A 26902-nucleotide genomic window follows, 5' to 3' on the forward strand; every position below is an offset into this window, starting at 1 on the left:
CGCCTGATCTGCACTCTGATTAGATTGAATGGAGCGGTAGTGCACATGATCGACCATCGCTCCATTCATCAGCCCCAATTCCATGGATCGATGGGGGCCAGGACCCCAGTAAGCAAACTCTCAGCGATCGGGAAGTTAGCCTCTATCACCTTGGGATAGGTGATAGCTTTCAAAATCCCCCTTTAAGTGTGTGATGCAGTAACTTAAATAATGTGTCCAGGATTAGAAACAGCACCACACCGGTCCACAGAAGGATTCTGATATGGGGATAAAGTGCAATATCCCACACAGGCCATGAACAAAGTAGTGTTTTTCTTGGAAAAAAGCAAACATAAATCCCTTTTTAAATGCCGGACAACCCCTTTCACCGAAATACATTGCAATAGTGCTTATAATCTATACTATAAGATTATAATTGGGTTTGTAAAATAAAAATGATTCTACTTGGTCACAAGATGAAAAGATAAACTATATGTGTTTAATGTGTTTATTTGTTAGAGATCTATTCCTGGCTACTTGAAATGACAAAAAAGCAGAGGGTGGCACATAGCATACTACAAATCACACAAAAAGATATATAGAGCGAAAGTAGTGGAGGTCCCCACCTTTAATTAGGAATGCCACTCCAACTTCCCAGAGCAAGTAGAACCAGGAACGTTCTTTTTGTAGGAGCTGTAGGTGCCTCCACGGTGGCCAACGGGTGCTTGAAATTTGCTATTCAGAGTGGTGAATAGTTAAACAGAAATAAAAGAAAAAGAAATATAAACACCAGCCATTAGCACTAAATACATAGAATAAAAGTGTATAAATAGTCTAAAAAAAATAGTATAAAAGTGTTTCTTAAAAAATAGCATTATCCGAGGTAGAGTCCGTCTTCAGGTAGGTTCACATTACCGTTTTCTCCACATCTGATAAAAATGGTCCACTTATTCTAATCAGACTTCGATCAGAGAATGTCATCAGTTTTTCTCAGATGTGGAAAGAAAGAAAAAAAAAAGTTTCTGCACCTTCTCCATTCTGTCAATAGGACCGCACTTAGATGTCATTGTGAGTGCGGTTTGATTTTTTCATAGACTCACATTGCCGATTTTGATACAACACTTGGATCAAACCAGGACGTCTCCAATTTTTTCCAAAGACAACTCGGTCCGAGTAAAAAAATCGGACATGTGCACAGCCCCATAGAATATCATACATACGAGTGCTATCCGTGAAAACCACAGAATGCAGTCGAACACTAAAATCGGTCTGATGCATGAGCAATTCCTCAGATGTAAATGTTGTCTTTTTCATCTTATGACTCTCCTTTGAAACACTTTATTTTGAAGGCCATTCACTAAACGCTTTCATAGTATTTAGCGCTAGCGCCTGGCAATTTTGTATAGACTACAAACAAAGCCTATGTTGTCTGATTCTCCAGTAATTCTCCCGTTTTCCTCCACCACCTCTTACTAGACTAGAGAACAGAATGCAGGCCTAAATCCTCACAGAAGCCGTATGTGAACAAGGCTTTACGCTTTCAGATTGTTCCGAGGATTAGTTGTTCCGAGTTTGCACATGTGAGATAGGCATGAGTATGGATCAGATAATGCCCTGTGAGACGGGCGAGTATAATTTGTACAACTTATAGTCATTGGGTCTGCTGCAAACTTGGACACAGTTGGGGTTTCTATACAATAGATAGTTCACAGTTGGGGAGCGTAATGCCATTCAGCAATTGGTCGTACACGACCACACACAATCCTATTTCCAACCATGCTGGGGAGATTTGACAATGGGCATTTTTGCTCACAATGGGAGGCTGTGGTTAGCAATGAATACCCTGTAGCTGCCAGTATAGAGAATTAACTTCAGCGCCGAGGCCGAGGACACACTGTAGGGGCCACTTGGGGACACAATGTGACTAGCAATCCTATACACACTTTAACGCTGCAGACCCTCTTGAAGTAGAAGAAATTCAAGTTGTATTTAAAAAAGAGGTCCTGAAAATCTGCTACTTTTCCCTCTTGTATCTTTGTCTATGTGGTGCTTTCTATAATTGCGTCTAATGAGTGTGTATATAATTTTTCTTTACAGTTTGCTCGGGGATTTTATATCTCATAATTCTTTGTTCTTTGGAAAAGCTGTGATTACCACTTAACTTAAAAAAAGATGTTCTGCAGCAGAGTACTGCAATGAATGTAAGGAATAGTTACAGGAATTGAGATGAATTTTAAGTATTATCTCCATACCTTAATTCTTATATAAAAGCTACCCAGGATAATGTAGCTCTACAGCTTTCAGCTCTAACAAAACAACAGGTTCCTGACTCAATAGATGAATAGAGCCGTATCCCCTTGTATAGAGAATGAGATATATGTGGGAGGGTGGTCATCTGATCTGCCAGGATTTTGGATCAGACCCATAGTAGTCACACAAGTTAACTTCCAGAATTGCTGAATTACAAGAGGTAGATCCTAATGATTTATGTAGGGACAGAGAGGCACATTACTGATCTGCAAGTCCCTCCTCCTAAATGTCTGTGCTCAGACCACCTTGCAAAGTCCCCTTATAAAGGCACTTTGCTCTGATCTGGTGCTGTCTCCTGATTGTGGTGCTGAAGTCACAGGAGACCTTGGGGAGGGGGGAGATGCTGGCAATCTTAATAAGCGCCTTTGTGTGTTGGGTGTTGGGGGCTCTTGGTGATCAGAGCAATGTGGGTGTGCGGGACTGTGCCCAGCTGTCCTTTCAGGGCCACCATTCTGTGCACCAGGTGACTGATGGTGAAGAACTGGTGACATCAGTTTGGGACAAGAGCAGGCAGCTGGTGTCATGCTCTCTGGATGAAGATGCTGAGACTGTTAGAGATTTCCTCTCCAAATGCCAGAGGAAAAATCAAGATGGTGTGTGGGACTTTGGAGGTTTTACAGAATCCAGGATGGCATGTCTGATCTTCTTGAGTGCACACAACTCTAGAGAGAGAGGAGAATTCACAGGACAACATGTCAGAGTCAAGAGGGGCTTCACCTACCCAGGAACACTATGGTGTGGAGCAGGAAACAATGCTGAAAAAGAGAGTGATCTAGGTAAGAAGGTTGGGCTTATGGCTACCTATTGTACAATGACCCGAGAAAGCGAGAGGTCCAGGTGTGCTCTGCTATAAGTCATAGCTGTCCTGCACAATGTTCTACCATAACCTGCTACAATGTAATTATTGGTAGGCAATATATCCTCATCATGATTAAAAAGGTGGTCCACAGAGACCTCAATTATTAATCATATAATATCATTATTAATCATATAATATCATATTAATAATTAACCTATTAATCTCAATAATGGAGGTCCATCTAGACACATCTAAGAGAAAGCATTTCCATATGTAGCATGTTTCCATCAAGAAATTAACCAAACATGTAAGATGCAAACTTATGAGAAAATAATGTTTAGTGCAAAACAGGTCTGTAATCTCATTAAAATGAGCAGCGAAAAAAAAAATTTCATTGAAATCAGCTCAAATACTTAACACTCAGTTATCCTGCAGCTACTTATACTATGTCCCACGAACCTGCTCCTGGTTCAGAGTCTACTCATAAATGCATTGATAGGATTGACCCTACCCTGCGTACATTCCTGCAGGACTTGATCTTTAGTATAATATTCAGTAATTTATGCACCACAGTGGATTAGAATGTACACCCCTGGAATACTCAATATAAAGACATATCTGGCAATCTAATTTCAAATATTACATTGCGTGTAGTAACTTTATAAGAAAAGCAGAAAATGAATGAACACATATGGACGTGAACACTGCCTTTCCCTACAAGTCATTCCCATCAGGTTACTTTCTGTAAAGAGCCCTGAATTACAGACACAAGCATTTGAAATATGTAGATAAATGTTCCCACTAGTTTTTATGAACTTCCCTGAGAAAGGAATATTTGTCCCACACAGCAGATAACAGTGGATTATTGTGGGTAATCTTGTTTTAATAGTATGTATGTGCAAATATTATATACGGCAGTAGCCAAAACACTGAATAAAGAGGAAACATGAGAAAATAGGAGAAAGCTTAATTTCCGAAATGACTCTATAGAATCATTGTGGTGACATCTGCTGCCTCATTGTGCCGGACAACTATTCCCAAGATGTTCCACAAAAGTATATTTGTGCAGAGATATTGATTGACGCTCTTTATAAGTGATTTTTGGGAAGGATTTCCTCACTCCCATTGAGGTTCATTCCCATACTTATATGTATGGCAATTTCCATTTATATTTGGTAATATCAATTATTCACATATAACATTCAAAACATTGAAGAATATTCTGGTAAGATCCATAAGACACTGATACATTTAATATTCGGAATATATGCACCCATCAGCTATAAACGTAAACCACCAGATTTTTCTTGTGAGCGTCTTGTGCTGACAACTCTCCTCTGACCCACTGAGTAATAGACGAGACTTCTGAAGGTGTCCTAGTATCTGACTCCAAGACTCCATGGATCAGGCACGATTTATCAATACATCCCACAGATAACTGATTGCTTATGATCACTACTTTGGACTCTTTGTCATGTTCCGCAAACAATTCTTGATACATTTTTGTAGTGTGATGAGATAATATTATACATGGAGGATATCGCTGACATGAAGGGGTGAACATGGTCACACAAGTTTTTCCTTCCCACACACATCAGTGAGTCTTCGGCATCCATGACTTCGTTTCACTGCTTGTCCTTCCTAGAGCCACTTTTGGTAGGTATTAACCAATTCATTTTTGGAACATCCCACAAGACCTGCCATTTTGAAGTTTCTAAGACCCAGTAGTCTAGTCATTAAAATGTAACCCTCGCCAAAGGTGCTTAGATTCTTACACTTGCACATTTTTCCTGCTCCTAAAACATCAACTTTGAAAATTAATTTTTCACTTGCTGCCTAATTCAGGGTGATTCACTCGCTATTTTACCTGGAAAAACTGCTGTTACTTCTAAAAGAGACCGTCGACCACGCTGAAATTTGGACTGTACATCCTTTGGTTCACGAGAAGTGAAAGTGCAATGAACCTCAGCAACAGCGACGAGAAATACGGTCTTGCCTACTCTTCGCCCCGCCAGTCGTCTCCACTACAAGATAGACCTGCGGCACACCTTCAGTTTATGTGTGATGTTTGCATTTCGCTCCTGCCGAATTACTTCTTCGTTTGTTAACAATGTTCAGATACAGTTTAGAGGAGCGTGTTTTCATTGTGAAAAATTATTGGAAAACTAAGTCCTTAAAGAGGTGCCAAAGTAGGTTTCTAAAGAAGTTTGAAGGTCGAAATCTGCTGTTCAAACCGTGTATTCTTCTCATTGGTGATTAAGCTGGAACATACAGGAACGTTACTGAATAGGCATGATAGACGACGTCTGAAAATGTCCACTGGACTTCTTCCTTGGGGGCCATTTGAAAGGTCGGGTGTACATTAACGAGCCATGAAAATTAAAGGCACTCCAAGAGAACATACAGCGAGAAATTCAGGCTATGACCCCAGACATACTGTGGAACACATTCAACAATATGGCACCGCGCATGCAGGCGTGCTCAGTTGTGAATCGTGGACATTTTGAACACTTTAAAATATCAGTTTCTCATGAACCAAGGTACGTACAGTCCAAATTTCAGTACGGTCAACCGTCTCTTTTAGTAGTAACAGCAATTTTTCCAAGTACAGTAGCGAGTGAATCACCCTGTGTATCTCACCCCTTGTCAGCTGCACTTAAGGTACCTTCACACGAAACGACTTTGTAACGATATCGCTAGCGATCCGTGACGTTGCAGCGTCCTCGCTAGCGATATCGTTTAGTTTGACACGCAGCAGCGATCAGGATCCTGCTGTGATGTCGCTGGTCGCTGAATAAAGTCCAGAACTTTATTTGGTCGTCCGATCGCCGTGTATCGTTGTGTTTGAAAGCAAAAGCAACGATACCAGCGATGTTTTACACTGGTAACCAGGGTAAACATCGGGTTACCAAGCGCAGGGCCGTGCTTAGTAACCCGATGTTTACCCTGGTTACCAGCGTAAAAGTAAAAAAAACAAACAGTACATGCTCACCTGTGCGTCCCCCAGCGTCTGCTTCCTGACACTGACTGAGCGCCGGCCCTAAAGTGAAAGTGAAAGCACAGCGGTGACGTCACCGCTGTGCTGTTAGGGCCGGAGCTCAGTCAGTGTCAGGAAGCAGACGCTGGGGGACGCGCAGGTGAGCATGTACTGTTTGTTTTTTTTTACTTTTACGCTGGTAACCAGGGTAAACATCGGGTTACTAAGCGCGGCCCTGCGCTTAGCAACCCAATGTTTACCCTGGTTACCCGGGGACCTCGGCATCGTTGGTCGCTGGAGAGCGGTCTGTGTGACAGCTCTCCAGCGATCAAACAGCGACGCTGCAGCGATCGGCATCGTTGTCGCTATCGCTGCAGCGTCGCTTCGTGTGAAGGTACCTTTAGAGTGAGATTATTTAGTGTTATCCACTTAACCTATCAGTAGATATACTGCTGTGGCACTCATCTATTGACATTGAACCACTCAGTAGGGCAAGGTAAGGGCTCACTGGTAATTTATTTAGCTTTATTTTTTTCATTTTAGGCAAGAAAGAGAAATTTGTGGAGTTGGCGGATTGCAGTATGACATTTTTAAAGTTATGTGACTTTGTCAGCAGCTTCTTACAGAATTAAAATGTGTGTGACTGTATGCGTAAGGATTGTCAGTTCTTATTCAGTCAGCATTTGGAAACTGAAAAGAACATGAAATGCTTTGGCCAAGATCCATTAAGACTGGCATGCAGTATGGATGTGCCAAATTCATTAAGACGCCTGTGCCTGCTGATGAATTTGGCATGTTTCAGCTGCTGTTCGCCAATGTTAGAAATGTACTCAAGTCAGGGTCTATTGTAAATTACTGTATAATTTCTGCCACTTTTTCAACATAAATTTGAATACATTTTCTGACCCCACTTGGCGACACCACCTACCAGTGGTGATATCAGAAATTAGTTTGAGCTGGCAGCTTGATTGAGAAGAACTCATTATCAGAGACAAGTTGGTATCTAGTAGCTTGACGCAGAAGAGCTGAGATACCAATATTAATAGGATTCACTGGACAGAGCTAGGAAATAGTTGGATACTGGTAAGCAGACAGGAATTGCAGGGCGGATAATAAGAGATGTGACTGGAGCAGAGCCGAAACGAAGATGAGGCTAATTCCTGCAAAAGCACTTGGTGCATTGTGCTATACTTCCTGAATAATCAGGCAACTCATAACTGCCTGAGATTGCCTTCAAAAGCCTTTGGTGAGGACATCAAAGATGCTTCAGGCAGTGGCATAGCTAGAGTCCAAATGGGCCCAATGCAAAATTTGGACCTAGGCCCCCACCTGCATGTTGGTCAGATGTATGGGCCCTTGTAGCGTTCTAGATCCTATAAAAACATATGTGCTCACTCTTCATGTAATAACGTACCCGTCTTGCTCCATCTCTTAATAATGTCCCCTGTCCTGGCATCCTTCTGTAATAATATCCCATAACCTGGCTCCTTCTTATAATAATGTCCCCCATCCTGGACCCCTTCCTGGTATGATGTCTCACATCCTGGCCCATTTACATTCATAGTATAATGTCCCCCATCCTGGCCCATTCCTAGTATAATATCCCCCATCCTGAGCTCCTTCCTGGTATAATGTCCCCCATCCTGAACCCCTCCCTGGCATAAAGTTCCCCTTCCTGGTATAATGACCGCGTTCTTGATATAACGCCACCCCATCTTCGTATAATGTCCCCCATTCTGATGTAATTACTCCATCCTGGTATGATGTCCCCATCCTGGTATATTGACCCCCATTCTGAACTCCTTCCTGGTATAATATCCCCATCCCCGGCCCCTTTTTTATATAATGTCCGTTCTGCCTCTCTTTTCCAACACATTGAAAAGTAAACAAACAATTCTTCTTACCTTCCTCGACTCTATAAACATGCAACGCACTCTTCTGTAGCCTGCAGCTGGCTTCGATGTGCCAGCCATGGGTGGCGCATGACTTACTGCCATGCGCCGCCCATAACTAGCATGCCGATATCAGCTGCTGGCCTCTGATTGGCCGGTTGCGTATATTGCAGTGTGGGTAGCCATCGGGTCTCTGCGCCATACACTTAAACTTGACGCATATCCTTCTGAAATAGGCGCTGGTGCCAGTGGGCTCCCCTCCCGCATGGGACCGGTCCCAGTTGCACCCTCCTCTACTGTGATAGTTATGCTCCTGCTTGATGGGTTACCAGAGTAATCCAGTGCCTACTAGTACAGAAGGTAGCAAGGCCCAGCGCCGGAGCCAGGACAGGTGAGTAGCAATAATGTTCCATGCATTGTATTCATATAATCCAGTGATGTGGGCTAATCTTTCAATTTCTTCTATATCCGTGTCATCATATAGGTGAGCATAAGGAGACAGACTCATGTTGTAGGACTCACGATCACTGTGAACATGTCATCCATCCCTTTACTTACAGCTATGGTTACAGCAACTTCCTCTGGCATACCATCAGTCATTGCCAGTGTGACAACAAGTAAGTTTCCGGCTGTATCTTTTTACCTTTCTTTTTTCACCTTTCATGCATTGGGAGTAGCAGACTTTGCAGCAACAATTTTCTGATGTGTCCGTGGGGATATGTGCACCAGACAAGAACTGAAGAATCTATAGGATATCAGTAGTGGATTTTGGGTTTCTGAAATTGCTTTGGCCCCAGTTCATGAAGCAGTTTTCACCAGTTTTCTGGGGTAAAATTGCATGAAATATCAGAAATTATTGGCGCAAAGCAAAGTTGTGCAAAAATGTTGACACTTTTGCAATTTTTTTGCACAGTCCCAGTAGGCTGCTTTAACTTTTTGAATAGAAGGACAGGCTTGGGCTGGACAGGGAGTGGCCAGACAAATTTATCATAATTTATGCCAAAATTTGTAGCATAAATTACGACAAATATGTGCGATAATTTCTGGTGATGGCGCATGACAGTTAAATGATGCAACAAATTCATTAAGATGTGTACACCTGGTAATTAATTTTGTTTCCCTTTTCCAGCACATAGTTCATCAAGACTATTGTGCAAAACGAGAGTCTTGATGGATCTGAGCTTTTGAGTATAGAATATTTAGAATATTATCTCTACATTAGGCCTCATTCAGACATCCGTGCTCCACGTACGTGTTGCATTAGTTTTTTCCACGGATACAGCATGTACCGATTATAACCTATGGTGCAAAACACACAGAGACATGTCTGCTTTTTACTGGCAGCCTGGATGAAAAGGGCCAATACAAGTTTTTGGGCCCATGAAAAACACGTACTGCACATGGATGGCCTCAGTGTTTAACATTGCAAAGTATAAGAGAAGCTTTGTCATTTACTGTGGCTTGCAAAAGTATTCACCCTCTTGGCTTTTTACCTATTTTGTTAAATTACAACCTGTATTTAAATATTTTGTAATTTAATTTATGTAGTCTAAGTTGATGAAGTGAAGTGAGAAAAATATAGGCATAAATTAAAGTTATGGGATCAAATAATTAAAAATTGACATGTTAATATGTATTCACCCCTTTTGCCATGAAGCAACTAAAAATTTCTGGTGCAAGCAGTTCCCTTGGTTGCACCATGCTTAGTGACAGGAAGTCCACCTGTGTGCAATCTAATTGTCACATGGTATTTCAGTATATATACTTTACCTTTTATAAAAGGACAGAGAGGCAGCAACACCATTAGCAAGAGGCACCACTAACCAAATAACACCATGAAGACCAAGGAGATCTCCAAACAAGTCAGGGACAAAGTAGTTCAGAAGTACAAGTCAGGGTTGGGTTATAAAAAATTATCCCAATCTCGGATGATCCCCCGGGGGCACCATCAAATCCATTATCATCAAATGGAAAGAACATGGTACCACAACAAACCTGCCAAGAGAAGGATGCCCATCAAAACTCTCAGGAGGGTATTAATCAGACAGTCAGCACAGAGACCAAAGGTAACCCTCAAGGAGCTGCAGAGTTCCCAAGCAGAGACTGGAGAATCTGTCCATATGACCATAATAAGCTGTACACTCCATAGAGGTAGTCTTTATGGAAGAGTGGGCAGAAAAAAAAAGCTTTTACTTACATACAAAAATTGTAAGGCTCATATTGAGTTTGACAATAAAACATGTCTGAGACTCCCCAAATATATGGAGGAAGGTGCTGTGGTCAGTTGAGACCAAAATTGAAGTTTTGGGCCATCAAGTTAACTGCTACGTTTGGCGCCAAACCAGCACAGTTCATCACCAGGAGAACACCATCCCCAAAGTGAAACATGGCGGTGGCAGCATCATGCTGTGAGGATATTTTTCAGCAGCAGGGTCGGGGGGAAAATGATCATAGTTCAAGGGAAGATGGATGGTGTGAAATACAGGAATATTCTTGAGCAAAACTTCTTCCAGTCTGTCAATGATTTGAGTTTAGGGAGCAGGTTCACCTTCCAACAAGACAATGACCCAAAGCATACTGCTAAAGCAACACTCGATTGGTTTAAGGGGAACAGTGTAAATGTTTTTGTGATCTAGACAAAGCCCAGACCTTAATCCAATTGAGAATCTCTGGTCAGACTTGAAGATTGCTGTTCACCAGGGGAATGGGCAAAAATCCCAGTGGCAAGATGTGGTAAGCTCATACAGACTTATCCAGAGTGACTTGCAGCTGTAATTGGTGTGAAAGGAGGCTCTACAAAGTACTGACTTTAGGGTAGGAGAATAGTTATGCACACTGAAGATTTAAATTATTTTGTCCTATTTGTTGTTTACTTCACAATAAAAAGTAAACCAATTGTTCACACTTGTAGGCACGTTCTTTGCAAACCCTCAAAAAAAAAACAGTGAAATTGTAGGTTGCAAGGTAGCAAAACACGAAAAATGCCAATGGGGTGAGTACTTTCGCAAACCATTGTATTTATTTCTCTATTGATCTGTGAAAAACACTGTTGAAACACTAATGGTAAAGATGGACACACGGAGCAAACACTGATGTAAAAACGGACACACCGATGGCACACTGATCCAAAACACTAATGACACCAGTACTGTTTTTTTCCGGCCCCCTTCACACGTTCGCATAAGAAACAGTACCAGAAAAACAGTACCGGTGTCATTAGTATTTTGGATCAGTGTGTCACCAGTGTGCCATCAGTGTGTCATCCATTCTTATCCGGTATGGATAAAGAAAGAACAAAATTACAAAGCTTCTCATATAGTTTTCATTGTAAAATACGTAAGGCACATGTTTTTCATGGAACCATAGACTTGCATTGGACCTTGTCATCCTTGCTGCATGTTAAAAACGGACATGTCTCCATGTGGTTTACACGGACACACGGTTCATGTGAAAACACGGTCATGTCCACAGCAGCATAGGTTATAATAAGTACGTGTGACATGCATGAAAAAAACAGATACTACACGTACTGCAAACACGGACATATGAAGGAAGCCTAAGGCAGTATGGTTGCCAAGTTGTTTTGTTCTTCCATATTGACTATTCATGGAGACCACCAGTCATAGTGACCTTCATGCCTATTTATCAATGGAATGCAGTACTTCATCTCTGGACCCCAAAACAAGACACCATATACAAGGACACAATATGGAGAGAGACTAATGGGAAAAGGGATAAGGCGACAGGTCCTTGACTGGAAGAATTGTGTCTGGCATAAACTGTCTTGGATGTATAGACTTGATGGGCAGAAACTGGAGACTACAAAATACAAAAATAAAAAGTATTTCTTGGGGAAGGTTTCTTCTACTGTATTAAAGGGAAAAAATCATGTTAAAAATGAAGTTAAATCTGCAGATGCCATAATTTAGAGCAAAATGAGCTGAGAAGATTGATATAAATTTTTGAGGAAAAATAATTAGAAAAACTTGTATTTTAGTTCTTTAAACCTCAGTTCATTCTTGACTTGGCCAAGCTATCTGTATGCACACTAGTACTGGGTACCCTACCAGTCACTGAACAGGCCTCCGACTGGGCAGAGGCACTAATGAATAATTTACTAGTTTTACAAAATATATATATATATATATATATATATATATATATATATATATATGTATATATATATATATATATATATATATATATATATATATATATATATATACACTCACCGGCCACTTTATTAGGTACACCTGTCCAACTTCTTGTTAACACTTAATTTCTAATCAGCCAATCACATGGCGGCAACTCAGTGCATTTAGGCATGTAGACATGGTCAAGACAATCTCCTGCAGTTCAAACCGAGCATCAGTATGGGGAAGAAAGGTGATTTGAGTGCCTTTGAACGTGGCATGGTTGTTGGTGCCAGAAGGGCTGGTCTGAGTATTTCAGAAACTGCTGATCTACTGGGATTTTCACGCACAACCATCTCTAGGGTTTACAGAGAATGGTCCGAAAAAGAAAAAAAATCCAGTGAGCGGCAGTTCTGTGGGCAGGAATGCCTTGTTGATGCCAGAGGTCAGAGGAGAATGGGCAGACTGGTTCGAGCTGATAGAAAGGCAACAGTGACTCAAATCGCCACCCGTTACAACCAAGGTAGGCCTAAGAGCATCTCTGAACGCACAGTGCGTCGAACTTTGAGGCAGATGGGCTACAGCAGCAGAAGACCACACCGGGTACCACTCCTTTCAGCTAAGAACAGGAAACTGAGGCTACAATTTGTACAAGCTCATCGAAATTGGACAGTAGAAGATTGGAAAAACGTTGCTTGGTCTGATGAGTCTCGATTTCTGCTGCGACATTCGGATGGTAGGGTCAGAATTTGGCGTAAACAACATGAAAGCATGGATCCATCCTGCCTTGTATGGAGCATCTTTGGGATGTGCAGCCGACAAATCTGCGGCAACTGTGTGATGCCATCATGTCAATATGGACCAAAATCTCTGAGGAATGCTTCCAGCACCTTGTTGAATCTATGCCACGAAGAATTGAGGCAGTTCTGAAGGCAAAAGGGGGTCCAATCCGTTACTAGCATGGTGTACCTAATAAAGTGGCCGGTGAGTGTATATATATATATATATATATATATATATATAGTTCTTCTTGTGGTTGACTGCTCTGTAACATGCTGCCCCCAGATTATGTGGCATGTACAACAAGTAGATGGATCTCTTAGACTTGATGAGGCTGGTGTAATTGGAAAAATTTACTTCAGAATGGCTGAATAGTCCTGATATTAAGATGAGCATATTATGAATTGAACAAAAGCTGGACTTTAACATTGTACAAGAAAACTTTCAAAAAGGATTATACACCCATTTTGACTTGGATTTTCTGAGTAAGTATACCAGCCTCATCAGGTGTAAGAGATATTTCATAATATATTCAGTTCAAATTATGACATCTAGTGACAGATCCCCTTTAAGACTGCAATTCCAGAAGAAATATAATCTAAACCTCTAGGTTATTTTTACAACATGATTTGTCTTAATCATTGAACTCTATCGTCCTCATTTATAAATCTGTCTTTGTTGCCAATCGCAACCATTCACAGATCCTCTTTCACTGCTTAAATCATTCTGAAAAGAAAAAAAAAGAAACTTGACCTCTGTTTGGTTGCTATGGGCAACAAAAATATAGTTTTTCAGTTTTGATCCAAATTAAAATGATCAGTGTCCTCAGACCTCTCTTTCATGCAGCCCCACATAAGGACACTGCCACAACCCTGTTTCACTGCAGGCACCGTGCATTTTTCTAACTTAATTTCTCAAAATGCATGTTGCCTACAGAGAAACATGGTGGTGGCATGAGCGCTGCTGGTATCGGGAAGCTACGTTTCATTGATGGTATCAAGAATTCACAGATGTACTGCTCTATATTGAGAGAGAAGATTCTGGCATCACTCCATGTACTTAGCAGATGTGCACGTTTTCAACATGTTAATCATCCAAAGCACACATCTGAGGCCACTGTCGCATTTTAGAAGAACAGAGTGATGGCATCATTCCAGCGGTGTCGGCATTCCTGGTCCCGGGGTTGTGATGTGGTGTTGTAACACGTGACACCCAGCGCCCAATCACAGCTGGGGTCACTGTCCCCGCCTCCTGTCAAAATTAACACGAAGAGGAAGTCAGAGATCAGCTGTAGCCCGGACTGCCTCTTCATGTTTAGTTTGTCTAAAAGCGCAGACAGTGACACCAGCGCTGATTGGGCTCCGGCATCATGTGTCATTCCAAGGCATCACAGCCCCGGGACCAGGAGTGCCGACACCACGGAAATGGAGCCGCCACGGGAGGTGAGTGTAGGCTTTATTATTTTTTCAGAGCCGAACATTTATTTTAAGAAAGGGTTGTCCTAGTAGTGGACAATCCCTTTAACATATGCCTAAACTGTGATATTATCACTTTATTGTAAGACTGAACAATGAGTTTGTGCACTATAATATATTCAGTCACCAAGAGGCACTAAATGCCTTCTCCGTTAATAAAATATAACTTTTATTAATGGAACAAAGTAAAGGACCTTATGTGACTTTTGTATCCTGAATTCTATAGCTATACTGTAATTTATGCTTAATGGGGTATTCCAGTTGGGAAGAGTCTAAAATTTTTCACCTACCCACCAGACAGGTGAGAGTTAGTAGATCAGTGGAGTCTGTTGTCTTCAACCTCGATCAATCATTAGAAAGGGGGTATTATATACAGCGTGAAGGAAGCTGTGGTCGAGCATGTGTACCACCCCTCAATTTACAGTCTGTGGTATCAGAGAACAGCACGATGTGGAGGCTGGTCGTGTTGCCTTTATATATACTAATGCACAGTTTGGGGTTAGGTAAAACTCCCCTACTGAGTGTCCCCCTGACATATTTTACCATGTCTGTCTCATTTTCAGGGGTGCTGTTTATTTAGATTACTGTTAAAAGTTCCTATTTTTTATTTACAGGGGGAGTGTTTATACTGAAAATTTAATAAAAAAATCACCTCTTCCTTCCAATTTTATAGACCAAGTTTATGTAGGAAAATGAAGTTGATGAAAAAAAATTTAAAGCCTTCAAAAATTAACATGAAAAAAAAAAGAAACAAAACATGATAGGAAAAACAGGAGGCCAAAGATGGGATCCGTGTGAAAGAAAACATTCAAACACTTCTGATGAAGGTAAAGATGAAGCTAAAAACATTGTAATCCAGCACCTATGTAAAAGTGGAGATTTATTACTTCGTCTTAAGAAGCACAGATAATGAAAGAGAAACACTTCGTCCTGCGCGCTTCTCACCCATTGTCCGCTCATAGTCTATGATTACAATGCTTTTATCTTCATCTTTACCTTCATTGAATACAGCTGGGATCCTGCCCAACTTTTCTATGCACCGCCTTACTACAGTCCTACTCTCAAGTGGTAGATGAGCCGACCATAAAGTTTTATTTTTCTTTCTAATTTTCCATGCTCGAAACACTTTTGTAAAAAGGAAAATAAAAAAAACATTATAATGGGAAATATTCAGTTATGTTGTAAAATCTGAAGGTCACCTGAATTGCATCTATGTAAGCCAAGTTTAAGAAAATTTAGGAAATGTATTATGTTCTGCTGCCACAATATATCCCATACGCATTATGTGATGGAGATGGAGGGAATCTATCCAATGGGTTCTCAAAATGGATCTGTGACCAGATTTAGATCTGATGATGCTTGTGTATTTACAATAAAATAAACTTCAAAATGATTTTAGTATCCTGTTAGATTAGAGACGAGCATTTTTAAGTCCAGCCCAATAATGAAATAGTTCATTAATCCAAGTGTATTTAGTCTCCACGCACCCAACCTGACTGACAGCTGCAGCTTGTACTGAGTAGTGTGAGACCTCAGCAGCAGGTGGGTTAAGAAGCAGGTTACCAGGCTAGGTAAGAGGCGATTTCGGTGAAATTTTCATTAAGGATTATATAGCTATTCTGACATAAATAATCAAAGTAAACACATCATTCTTATCAAGTCTCAGAGTTCTGTTTAATAAATGTGCAGCTTGTATTGTGAATTATTCTGATAGATCTACTTTAACCCCTTAATGACCGCTGATACGCCTTTTAACGGTGGCAGTTAAGGGTACTTATTCCTCAGTGCCACTTTTTAACGACACTCCTCTGATTTGATCTAGCATACCAGAGAGAAATGTGGTCCCCTGAGCCTCCCCTGGTACCTCCAGTATCCTGGACCCTCTGGCTCTGTCTCCAGGACCTGGCATCTTCTTCCTGGAAGAAAATGGTGGGCACATGCGCAGTGCACCCACCGAGATCTGCCAGCCGGCACCTGGGAACAATAGGAGATTTTTCCTATTGGTTCATTTTGATCACTGTGAAAGACTTACAGTGATCAAAATAAAAAATAAAAAATAGTAAATCAAACCCCCCCTTTATCACCCCCTTAGGCTAGGTTCACATTGCGTTAGTGGGTGGTCGCTAACGGACAGCGTTGCACGGCGAAAATTTCGCAATTAACGCCGTGCAACGGGTCTGTTAGCGCACCCATTGACAGCAATGTAAATTTCGCCTGCAGCGCATCGCTAGCGCGTGCCTTTTTCGGCTCGCGCTAGCGATGTGCCGTTCTTTTGTAGAGCGCCTCGGACACTGCTTGCAGCATCCGCGCCGCGCCCGAGGTCCGTTCCCTGCTCTCGCAGATCGGGGATCTGCGAGAGCGGGGACGTTAGCGCGACCCCTAAACGCGGCCACTACAAATACATTGCGTTAGCGCAATCCGCTAGCGCTAGCGCTAAATGGATTGCCCTAACGCAATGTGAACCTAGCCTTAGTTAGGTAAAAGTAATAAAATAAAAAAATTGTATTTATTTCCATTCTTCCATTAGAGTTGGGCTAAAGTGAGTTGGGCTAAAGTTAGGGTTGGGGCTAAGGTTAGGGTTGAGGTTAGAGCTAGGGTTAGTGTTGGGCTAGAGTTAGGGTTGGGTCTAGGGTTAGGGTTATGTTGGGTTTAGGGTTGTTGTGTTGGGGTTACGGTTGTGTTGGGGATGCAGTTGTGTTGGGTTTACCGTTGGGGTTTTGGAGTTGTGGTTAGGGTTGGGATTAGGGTCAGGGGTAGGGCTGTGTTAGGGTTGGAGTTAGAGTTGGGGGTTTCCACTGTTTAAGTACATCAGGGGTCTCCAAACGCGACATGGCACCCATCATTGATTCCAGCCAATTTTGTGTTCAAAAAGTCATACGGTGCTCCCTCCCTTCTGAGCCCTGCCATGCGCCCAAACAGTGGCTTTCTCCTACATGTGGGGTATCGGCGTACTCTTGAGAAATTGCACAACAAATTTTGTGGTCCATTTTCTTCCGATACCCTTGTGAAAATAAAAATTTTGGTTCTAAAGAAATTTTTTTGTGAAAAAGTAAAATGTTAATTTTTTCCTTCCACATTGCTTTAGTTCTCGTGAAACACCTGAAGGGGTAATAAACTTCTCGAATGTGGTTTTGAGCACATTGAGGAGTGCAGTTTTTAGAATGGTGTCACTTTTGTGTATTTTCTGTCATTTTGATCCCCCAAAGTCACTTCAAATGTGAGGTGGTCCCTAAAAAAAATGATTTTGTAAATTTTGTTGGAAAAAAAGAGAAATCGCTGGTCAACTTTTAATCCTTATAACTTTCTAACAAAAATTATGTTTCCAAAATTGTGCTGACGTAAAGCAGGCATGTGGGAAATGTTATTAATTAACTATTTTGTGTGACAAAACTCTCTGATTTAAGAGCACAAAAATTTAAAGTTTGAACATTGCAAAATCTACAAAATGTTTGCCAAATTTCCATTTTTTTCATAAATATACGCAAGTCATATAGAAGAAAATTTACCACTAACATGAAGTACAATATGACCGAACAATATATATATATATATATATATAAATAGTTTGTAGCCAAAAAAAGTCAAATACAGAATAGATCAATGGCCAAACTTATCTGTGCTAAAAAACAAGGAAATGTGAAATATGTGAAATGTGAATAGCATACTGGCTTATGAACTTTATGAACAAACACATGAGATTTTTAGCACAAGATTTGCAAACGTTGTGAGCCCATTCACCAAAACGTCAAGGTAATCTCAGATCGAATGGGTAACTACACTGACTGTCTGGTGTGAACACTTACCTATGGTATCTGAGCTGACTGCCTAATGTGAACACTTACTTATGGCTAATGACAGGATAAAGCCTACTTATATAGGAGGCTCAGAACCAATTGTGTTGAGATGTAATTAAAACATGGAGAAGGGCAGGGCGTTCAAGTCAGAAAATAGTATATAGTAAAATAGATCAACTGACCGAACAATATATATATATATATATATAAATAGTTTGTAGCCAAAAAAAGTCAAATACAAAATAGATCAATGGCCAAACTTATCTGTGCTAAAAAACAAGGAAATGTGAAATATGTGGCTACAAACTATTTATATATATATATATATATATATATATATATATATATATATATATATATATATATATATATATATATATATATATATATATATTGTTCGGTCAGTTGATCTATTTTACTATATACTATTTTCTGACTCGAACGCCCTGCCTTTCTCCATGTTTTAATTACATCTCAACACAATTGGTTCTGAGCCTCCTATATAAGTAGGCTTTATCCTGTCATTAGCCATAAGTAAGTGTTCACATTAGGCATTCAGCTCAGATACCATAGGTAAGTGTTCACACCAGACAGTCAGTGTAGTTACCCATTCGATCTGAGATTACCTTGACGTTTTGTTGAATGGGCTCACAACGTTTGCAAATCTTGTGCTAAAAATCTCATGTGTTTGTTCATAAAGTTCATAAGCCAGTATGCTATTCACATTTCACATATTTCACATTTCCTTGTTTTTTAGCACAGATAAGTTTGGCCATTGATCTATTTTGTATGAAGTACAATATGTCACGAAAAAAACAGTCTCAGGATCAGAGGGATACGTTGAAGTGTTCCAGAACTATAACCTCATAAAGTGACAGTGGTTAGAATTGTAAAAATTGGCCTGGTCATTAAAGACAAAATTGGCTCTGTCACTAAGGGGTTAAGGATAGTGGGGGGTGTCATAAGATCTGTATATTGTTATGAGGGATGTGGTTTTCTAACAATACACAAAAGGCATTTTCACACTACCGTTCAAACCACCCAGGGGACTTTGGAAACCCCAGCAATCAGTGCCGGAGCCCTGAACAAATAGGAGGAAGCCCACTCAGTGGCGTACCACCAATGGTGGCAGACCACGCGGACACTACGAGGTCATGAGCCAGGGGGACACTGTGCCAGCGCATGGTACATTAATGTATTTTGGCATACTGGATGTCAATACAGTTGAAAACTCCACCTCTGAGTCTGAGCTCTGTGATGTCTCAGCGCATAGGGTGCAATGACGTCTGTAGAGACACGAAGGTCAGTGGGTGTGTAGCGCCCCCACTGCCGCAGGGCCGAGGGGCACCCGGTACCGGGCCTCTGAGTCTCTGCTCTGGGGTTGTCACGGTGGCTAGACCCGGTCCGTGACCCTGCTGAGGGGCGTACAGTGATAGATGTAGATAGTGGTGGTGGTGCGGTGCAGTAAATAATGAGGACACCAGGTTGCAGTCTCTTTACCTCTTTACTGAAGGTCTCTGGGTCCTCAGTCCGGAATACGGTTCACCAGGCTGCGCAAGTCTGGCCGGTCCGATGGCACCTCCAGAGTTCTCCTTGCAGGTGGAAATCTGTGCCTTCCTGCTAGCGCTATGTGTTGTGGTCCTCCCCTGCTGTGCTTACGGGATAGTCCCCACAACTGTTGTGTCTGTTTCTCGTGTTCCCTCACAACAACTCGATTAGATGATGTTCTGCTAATCCTCCGTCCCTCCCGGTGGTATGGTTGGGACGCACCCGTATGACGGGTAGGCTCGGAGCTCTTCCGGGACCCTAGAGTCACCCCTCTCCACAGGTTGCCCCCCAAGTCTGCATAGGTGATTTAGGTGAGACAGCCCGCCTGTGACTGACTGTCCTGCCGTTGGTTTGAAGTATTGCTTGGAGCTAGATATATGAATACTTCCTCGGCGTTCCGGCCGCCGGTTGTGCGCCTCAGTAGGATGTTGCCTCGGTCTTACAGCACGACTCCTACTGGTATTCTCCTTCTTGTTTTGATCTCGTTTCTCACTCAGCACAATATATCTCGCTTCTGATCCTTTCTTAGGGCACCGCCGCTATGCTGAGCAGGCACGGTCCCGTGACGTTCTTTCTTGTTGCCAGGCCTCTGTCAGGGTCCCAAACCTGACAGGGACCCTACCGAATCTTCCCCACAACACCCCCTGCCACAGGGTGTTGCCTGGTTCCAACCCAGTCAGCTTTCTCCACTAACTTCCTGCCTGACCCCCAGTTTACCCACACGGTGAGGAGTGGCCTAATAAATAGCACCCTTAGATCCCCCTGGAGGCCCGACTGTGAAATGTATTGGTGTATGTGATACCTGGTCAGATGAACTCCTTCAGTGCCAACAGACGTACCATAGCCCCCCTTAGCGGCGGAGCCACAGTACTGCAACGACCAGGACTCTGGGGCGCTGCACTCCCCCCCGGTTAAATCCAGTATCCAGTACTCCGGGACTGGGAAGAAAGCAACAATACATGTCAGCAAAAAGACATACAATTTTTGTGAGTGCAATAACAATAAGCATATTTGAACAGAGCTTCCCTTTATGGGAGGTGAGGACACTTAAACGTTACAAACATGGTTAAATACTTTCAAATAACTTTTCTTACCCAACCGGGTATTCTACTAAGTGCAAAATTTTAAACATTAATTCAACATTGCCTTTAAGGATGTACACTCTGAATCCACTAAAGACCTTCTTATAACACATTATAAGGCTTAAGCAACTGTGCTACATTCTCCTACTTTATGTCTGCAGGACCGCCTGTCCTAACGGCTCCAGACCTACTGCCTCTCCTTTCTATTACAGGACCGCCCCTTTCTGCCCGGGCCTACTGTCCTTCCCCAACTATACACAGTATAGAACATATCATTTTCCTTCGGTTTAAGATCACTGAGCCATCCCTTTATGACTCCTAAGAGGACTCACCACTAACCCCTACGGGTTCACTTCCTGTCCTCATTCTTCCATCAACATTATCAACATTCCTCACAATTAACTAGTTAGTTACATTTAACTCTTACATATCAGCATTATTACTTTTTCTTTTTGAGACATTATTGCCACCCAACTGTCTTAAGGCAATACGGTTCATAAGCGCAATACGTTGACATCCCCTTTAAGAGGGGACCAAGTCTTTATAAGGTAGTGCAACTTCTCAAGCTGCAAGTCTGTTCACAGTAAGGACTCCAATGCTGTTTCCAGGAACAGTTTCTTCGCAAAGAGTCCCGTTTTTGTGAAAAAAACAGTAGAAAGCACCTTTAAGAAGGTGCAAACTATATACAAGAAGTTTGTATCATGCATTGTTCATGATTCAGCAGTTTTTGATAACTTGTGCAACAAAGTGGAAAACAAACAAAAAGTAATAGGGATCCCGGGTCAACAAAGGGATCCCTTTAAGAGTAACCCTAAACGGGTTTTAGCAGCAAAACAGTAGAAACAGTTAACTATTTACATGTTCAGGTTTCCGAGGTTTAGTGGGACGGCTTCCAGGGCTGCACCTGGCACTTAACCCTTCTTGGCCTGGGAAAAGTGAGATCCAGGGTTACACCCAGTGCTGGACAAACGCCGTTAATCCGTCTTTCATGTACAGTTAAATCATGCGCAGCGATGGAGGTCTGCGCAGCTTGAGTATGGGCATTTGCTGCAGCAGAGGTAGCGGCTGCTGCAAGATCAGTCACTAGAACGGAGTCAGCAGCTGTGGCACTAGCAGCCACTGGGGGGATGTCGGTTGTCAGGGCAGGGTCGTCCTTCATACCTGCTTCAGATGCGGTCCCTCCGGTGCCGGTCTGCTCCGTCTCCGCTGGGGTCTGGAACGCTGGTTGCGGGGCCTTGTGCTGCAATGTTGTCATCTCGGCTTGCAGCATCCCGCTTTCCGGCAGGGCCCTGCTTTCCAGCTTCAGAGCGCTGGAACTTCTTTCCTGCTCCGGACCAGACGAGGCTGCCGACAGACGTCTGGCGAGGCTCCCGATGATGGTCTTCTTCCACCCGGCCTCAGTGCTCGGCTGCGTCTGCAGGAGTTGGTGGATCAGCTCGTCTGCTCCGGTCTGCAGGAGGTCAGCGTCAACTGTGGAGGTCTGGCTGCGGTGCCTCTCTGGGTAGCTGGGGGAGTCCTCGGCTCTGACCCCACGCTCCGGCTCCGGGTGACTCGCCATGGCGTCCTCCATGTCGCTCACCTCCTCTTCCTGGTCCTTTTCCCGCTCTCTCCTTCGTGGGCGGTTTCGTTTTCTCTGTCTCTGCCCACCATTGAGGATCAGGAGGCGGATCTCGGCTGCTGACGGACACGTCCTCAAGGGGCCGAGATATTTAGACTGGGCGGCCATTGTCTTTCGCGCTCTTCAGCTTGTTCACGCCCACTTCCAAGCCCTTCTTCTTCTCCTGCGCTCTCCTTAGCGCTGTAATGGCGGCAGTTTTGGCGCGAACATTTGGCGGCAAGTGACAATCCACAGTCTTTGCAATAAGTCACAGTCCAAGCACAGTAAATCACAGTTCCAAGGCACACATGACCTGATTCTTCAGGCTTAAGTAGATCCTGTTTGTGACGCCAAGTTGTAGCGCCCCCACTGCCGCAGGGCCAAGGGGCACACGCTACCGGGCCTCTGAGTCTCTGCTCTGGGGTTGTCACGGTGGCTAGACCCGGTCCGTGACCCTGCTGAGGGGCGTACAGTGATAGATGTAGATAGTGGTGGTGGTGCGGTGCAGTAAATAACGAGGACACCAGGTTGCAGTCTCTTTACCTCTTTACTGAAGGTCTCTGGGTCCTCAGTCCGGAATACGGTTCACCAGGCTGCGCAAGTCCGGCCGGTCCGATGGCACCTCCAGAGTTCTCCTTGCAGGTGGAAATCTGTGCCTTCCTGCTAGCGCTATGTGTTGTGGTCCTCCCCTGCTGTGCTTACGGGATAGTCCCCACAACTGTTGTGTCTGTTTCTCGTGTTCCCTCACAACTCGATTAGATGATGTTCTGCTAATCTTCCGTCCCTCCCGGTGGTATGGTTGGGACGCACCCGTATGACGGGTAGGCTCGGAGCTCTTCCGGGACCCTAGTCGCCCCTCTCCACAGGTTGCCCCCCAAGTCTGCATAGGTGATTTAGGTGAGACAGCCCGCCTGTGACTGACTGTCCTGCCATTGGTTTGAAGTATTGCTTGGAGCTAGATATATGAATACTTCCTCGGTGTTCCGGCCGCCGGTTGTGCGCCTCAGTAGGATGTTGCCTCGGTCTTACAGCACGACTCCTACTGGTATTCTCCTTCTTGCTTTGATCTCGTTTCTCACTCAGCACAATATATCTCGCTTCTGATCCTTTCTTAGGGCACCGCCGCTATGCTGAGCAGGCACGGTCCCGTGACTTTCTTTCTTGTTGCCAGGCCTCTGTCAGGGTCCCAAACCTGACAGGGACCCTACCGAATCTTCCCCACAACACCCCCTGCCACAGGGTGTTGCCTGGTTCCAACCCAGTCAGCTTTCTCCACTAACTTCCTGCCTGACCCCCAGTTTACCCACACGGTGAGGAGTGGCCTAATAAATAGCACCCTTAGCTCCCCCTGGAGGCCCGACTGTGAAATGTATTGGTGTATGTGATACCTGGTCAGATGAACTCCTTCAGTGCCAACAGACGTACTATAGCCCCCCTTAGCGGCGGAGCCACAGTACTGCAACGACCAGGACTCTGGGGCGCTGCAGGTGCTCTCGTCCGCTGGCCTGGCTGTCTTTAGAAAGACTGCATGTTTCATCGCACCGAACGACTGTACTCCTTTCTCGTGGACAAAATAATACTCATAATACAGAGTGAGGGTAACACAGTGTAGAAATACTTTATTGAACCATCATATAGTACAGTCCCAGCAAGTAGATAAAATGGTGCAAAACTATAGCGCGCCTTGTGTGCCGAGCAGTGCAGAGGGTCAGAATACCGGAGCAGTAGTGGAACAGTGAGATGTGAGTATTTGTTTATTTTTAATGTATGGAGCACTATATGGCACCCATTATACTGAATGGAGCACTATTTGGGACCCATTATTCTGAATAGAGCAATATACGGGGCCCATTATACTGAATGGAGCACTATACGGGGCCCATTATACTGAATTTAGCACTATATGGGGCCCGTTATACTGAATGGAGCAATATATGGGGCCCGTTATACTGAATAGAGCAATATATGGGGCCCGTTATACTGAATGGAGCACTATATGAGGCCCGTTATACTTAATCGAGCAATATATGGGGTCCAGTATACATATGTTAAAGGGGCCCACTGAGACTTTCGCCAAGGGGCAAACAGAGACCTGGAGATGGACCTGCAAGCAATCATACATGTATCATCTATCTTGTTGGTGATAAATGCTATTTATGGCATAACCTCTTCCAAGACTATTGTTATTGACATATTCTATTACTTTTGTGTTTTTAGCTTTAAAGACTGTCTTCGAAAGGTGAATGATACCGCGTCCAGGGTTGTGGGACAAGCCTTCTTTAATGTCATCCAGGTGCAGTGCTTTGAATTCACATATAAGGAGCAGTGTGTGGAGCGATATTGGTATGGTTGGTAAGTAATCGGCTGTCTCTACTTTATGCTATCACAGAAGTATTTTAAGACAATACTAGGAACCAATGGTCAATGTGAAGCAATTTAGGCCGCGATTCATCATTTCTCGTTTTTTTTTAAGTCAGGCTAGTTTCACACTAGCGTTAACTGCAATACGTCGCAAATGCGTCGTTTTGCCGAAAATACGCATCCAGCAAAAGTTCTTGCTGGATGCGTTTTTTCGTCATAGACTAACATTAGCGACGCATTTGCGACGCATTGCCAAACGTCGCGTCCGTTTTGCGACGCTTGGGCGTGTGGTAGCGGACCGTCGGGAAAAAAAAACCTTACATGTAACGTTTTTTGCTCCCGACGGTCCGCTTTTTCTGACCGCGCATGCGCGGCCGGAACTCCGCCCACACCTTTCCGCACTTCCCCGCACCTCACAATGGGGCAGCGGATGCGTGGGAAAAATGCATCCGCTGCCCCCGTTGTGCGGCGGGGACAACGCTAGCGTCGGGGACCTCGGCCCGACGCACGGCGACGGGCCGAGCCCGACGCTAGTGTGAAAGTAGCCTCACTTTCCTTTTGTGTCTCGTGATATTAGTTGACACTTTTGTCGCCAAATTCATCAAAATGGCACAAGCAATTCATAAATATGGGCCAAATTAATTTTTCTTTTTTCCTTTCTTGACCTGCTTTTGCAACTCTTGGCAGCAAAACATGTAATTAGAGAGCCTGTTCACTAAGACTGGCGTGTGCAACACCTGTCAGTGGTAGCCCAAAAACATAACTGCTGATTGGCGAGGAGTACTAGGTGTCGGAACCTCATCAATCTGATATGGATGACCTATTCTACATACAGGTCATCAATATCTTGTGGGCGGACATTCTCTTTAAACATGTAGGTGTTATTTTAGTGGTTCTAGGCTACAATATTTACAGTGCTTTTCTTCCAGGTGTAAAAAGTACAAAAATGAAACACTTGCTGTTCTCAGAGAGTCTGGACTCTATGATTATGGAGGAAATCTTATAGATAAGCCCGTAAAGCCCAAAGACAAAGACTCTACTCAACAGCCATCTTTGGAGCTACCACCAGGACAACCAACACTGGGACAAGTTATGCAAGCTACTGAGGATCTCCTGAAGATCATGGTGACAATGAGCCCAACTACTTCCCCTGATCCGTCCACCACAAAGAACACTACAAAGAAGAAGAAGAAAGACAAAATAAAGCAGAAAGAGAAAAAGAACAAAAAGGGAAAAGGTCTTAAAGGTAAAAGGAAGAATTGGCTCAATAAAGAAAACATCAAATCCCCTTCCAAAGACATCTGGGGTGAGGAGATTGTCAAAAATGAGAGAGTGTCTGTGGCAAACACATCACTGGACTCCATGCTGGACATAGGACATAGACAGGATCCATTCAATGATATACTTAATGATGAACCTATAAGAAACGTAGACTCTGTAACTACTACTATTGTGCCCACCATCAAGCATGAAGTGTTCAAAGGTGTGACAACATCACTTCCACAAGAAATGAAACCTTGCATTGAAAACCCTAAAAGGAAAAACAGGAAAGATGGAAAGGGAAGAAAAGAAAGAAGGAAGAAACCCAAGAAAGCGCCATGCGTTCCAGCAGGCATTTAGTGACAATGATCTGCAATGTATTACTCCACTTTGTCTCTGTACATTAACAATTAAAAGTGCAAAATAATAACATTAACCTTCTGCTGCTAAACAAGTCTCAAATACTTCCGTGCATCACATGAGAGCAAATAATACAAATCTGCTGCTTGCATATAATAACATATAAATTAAGATTTTTTCAATGGGCTGCAGTGTGCCATTCCTCAATATCGCAATCACTATAATATTATGATGGTACTATTAGACGAAAAATGTGAATAGGGATGCATTAAAATAGAAAATAACTATACATTACACTATAGTACACTACCAATGGACATAACTACACACAAGATCAGGAGTGCACAAACTTTTCTGCTCCAAACAGACAAGGGACTGTGCAACCCCCCCTCCCCTCTAGTCATATGGCTCATTTATGGCATATCAGTTGTGTATGCATAAATGTCTGACAGGTTGAGGTTCAACTTTTGGGACACCTCTCAGAAAAGCACAGAATATGCCAACATTTTTTCAACACTCATACCCTGTAATAAAGAAAAGAGTGTGCATTCATGG

At 43.1% G+C, this 26902-nt stretch overlaps 1 protein-coding gene across 1 annotated transcript; it reads left to right on the forward strand.

Annotated features, from left to right (window-relative positions):
- Window positions 1–2518: 2518 nt before the first annotated feature.
- On the forward strand, window positions 2519–26532 carry PROCA1 (protein interacting with cyclin A1). Its single transcript, XM_077299430.1, has 4 exons — window positions 2519–3065; window positions 8442–8574; window positions 24584–24718; window positions 25657–26532. The coding sequence occupies exons 1-4, from the start codon at window positions 2630–2632 to the stop codon at window positions 26345–26347; spliced, it is 1395 nt and encodes a 464-aa protein (XP_077155545.1). The 5' UTR covers window positions 2519–2629; the 3' UTR covers window positions 26348–26532.
- The last annotated feature ends 370 nt before the right edge of the window (window positions 26533–26902 follow it).

This window comes from Ranitomeya variabilis, chromosome 3 (genome assembly GCF_051348905.1).
Source record: "Ranitomeya variabilis isolate aRanVar5 chromosome 3, aRanVar5.hap1, whole genome shotgun sequence".
In the NCBI taxonomy this organism is placed as follows: domain Eukaryota; kingdom Metazoa; phylum Chordata; class Amphibia; order Anura; family Dendrobatidae; genus Ranitomeya; species Ranitomeya variabilis.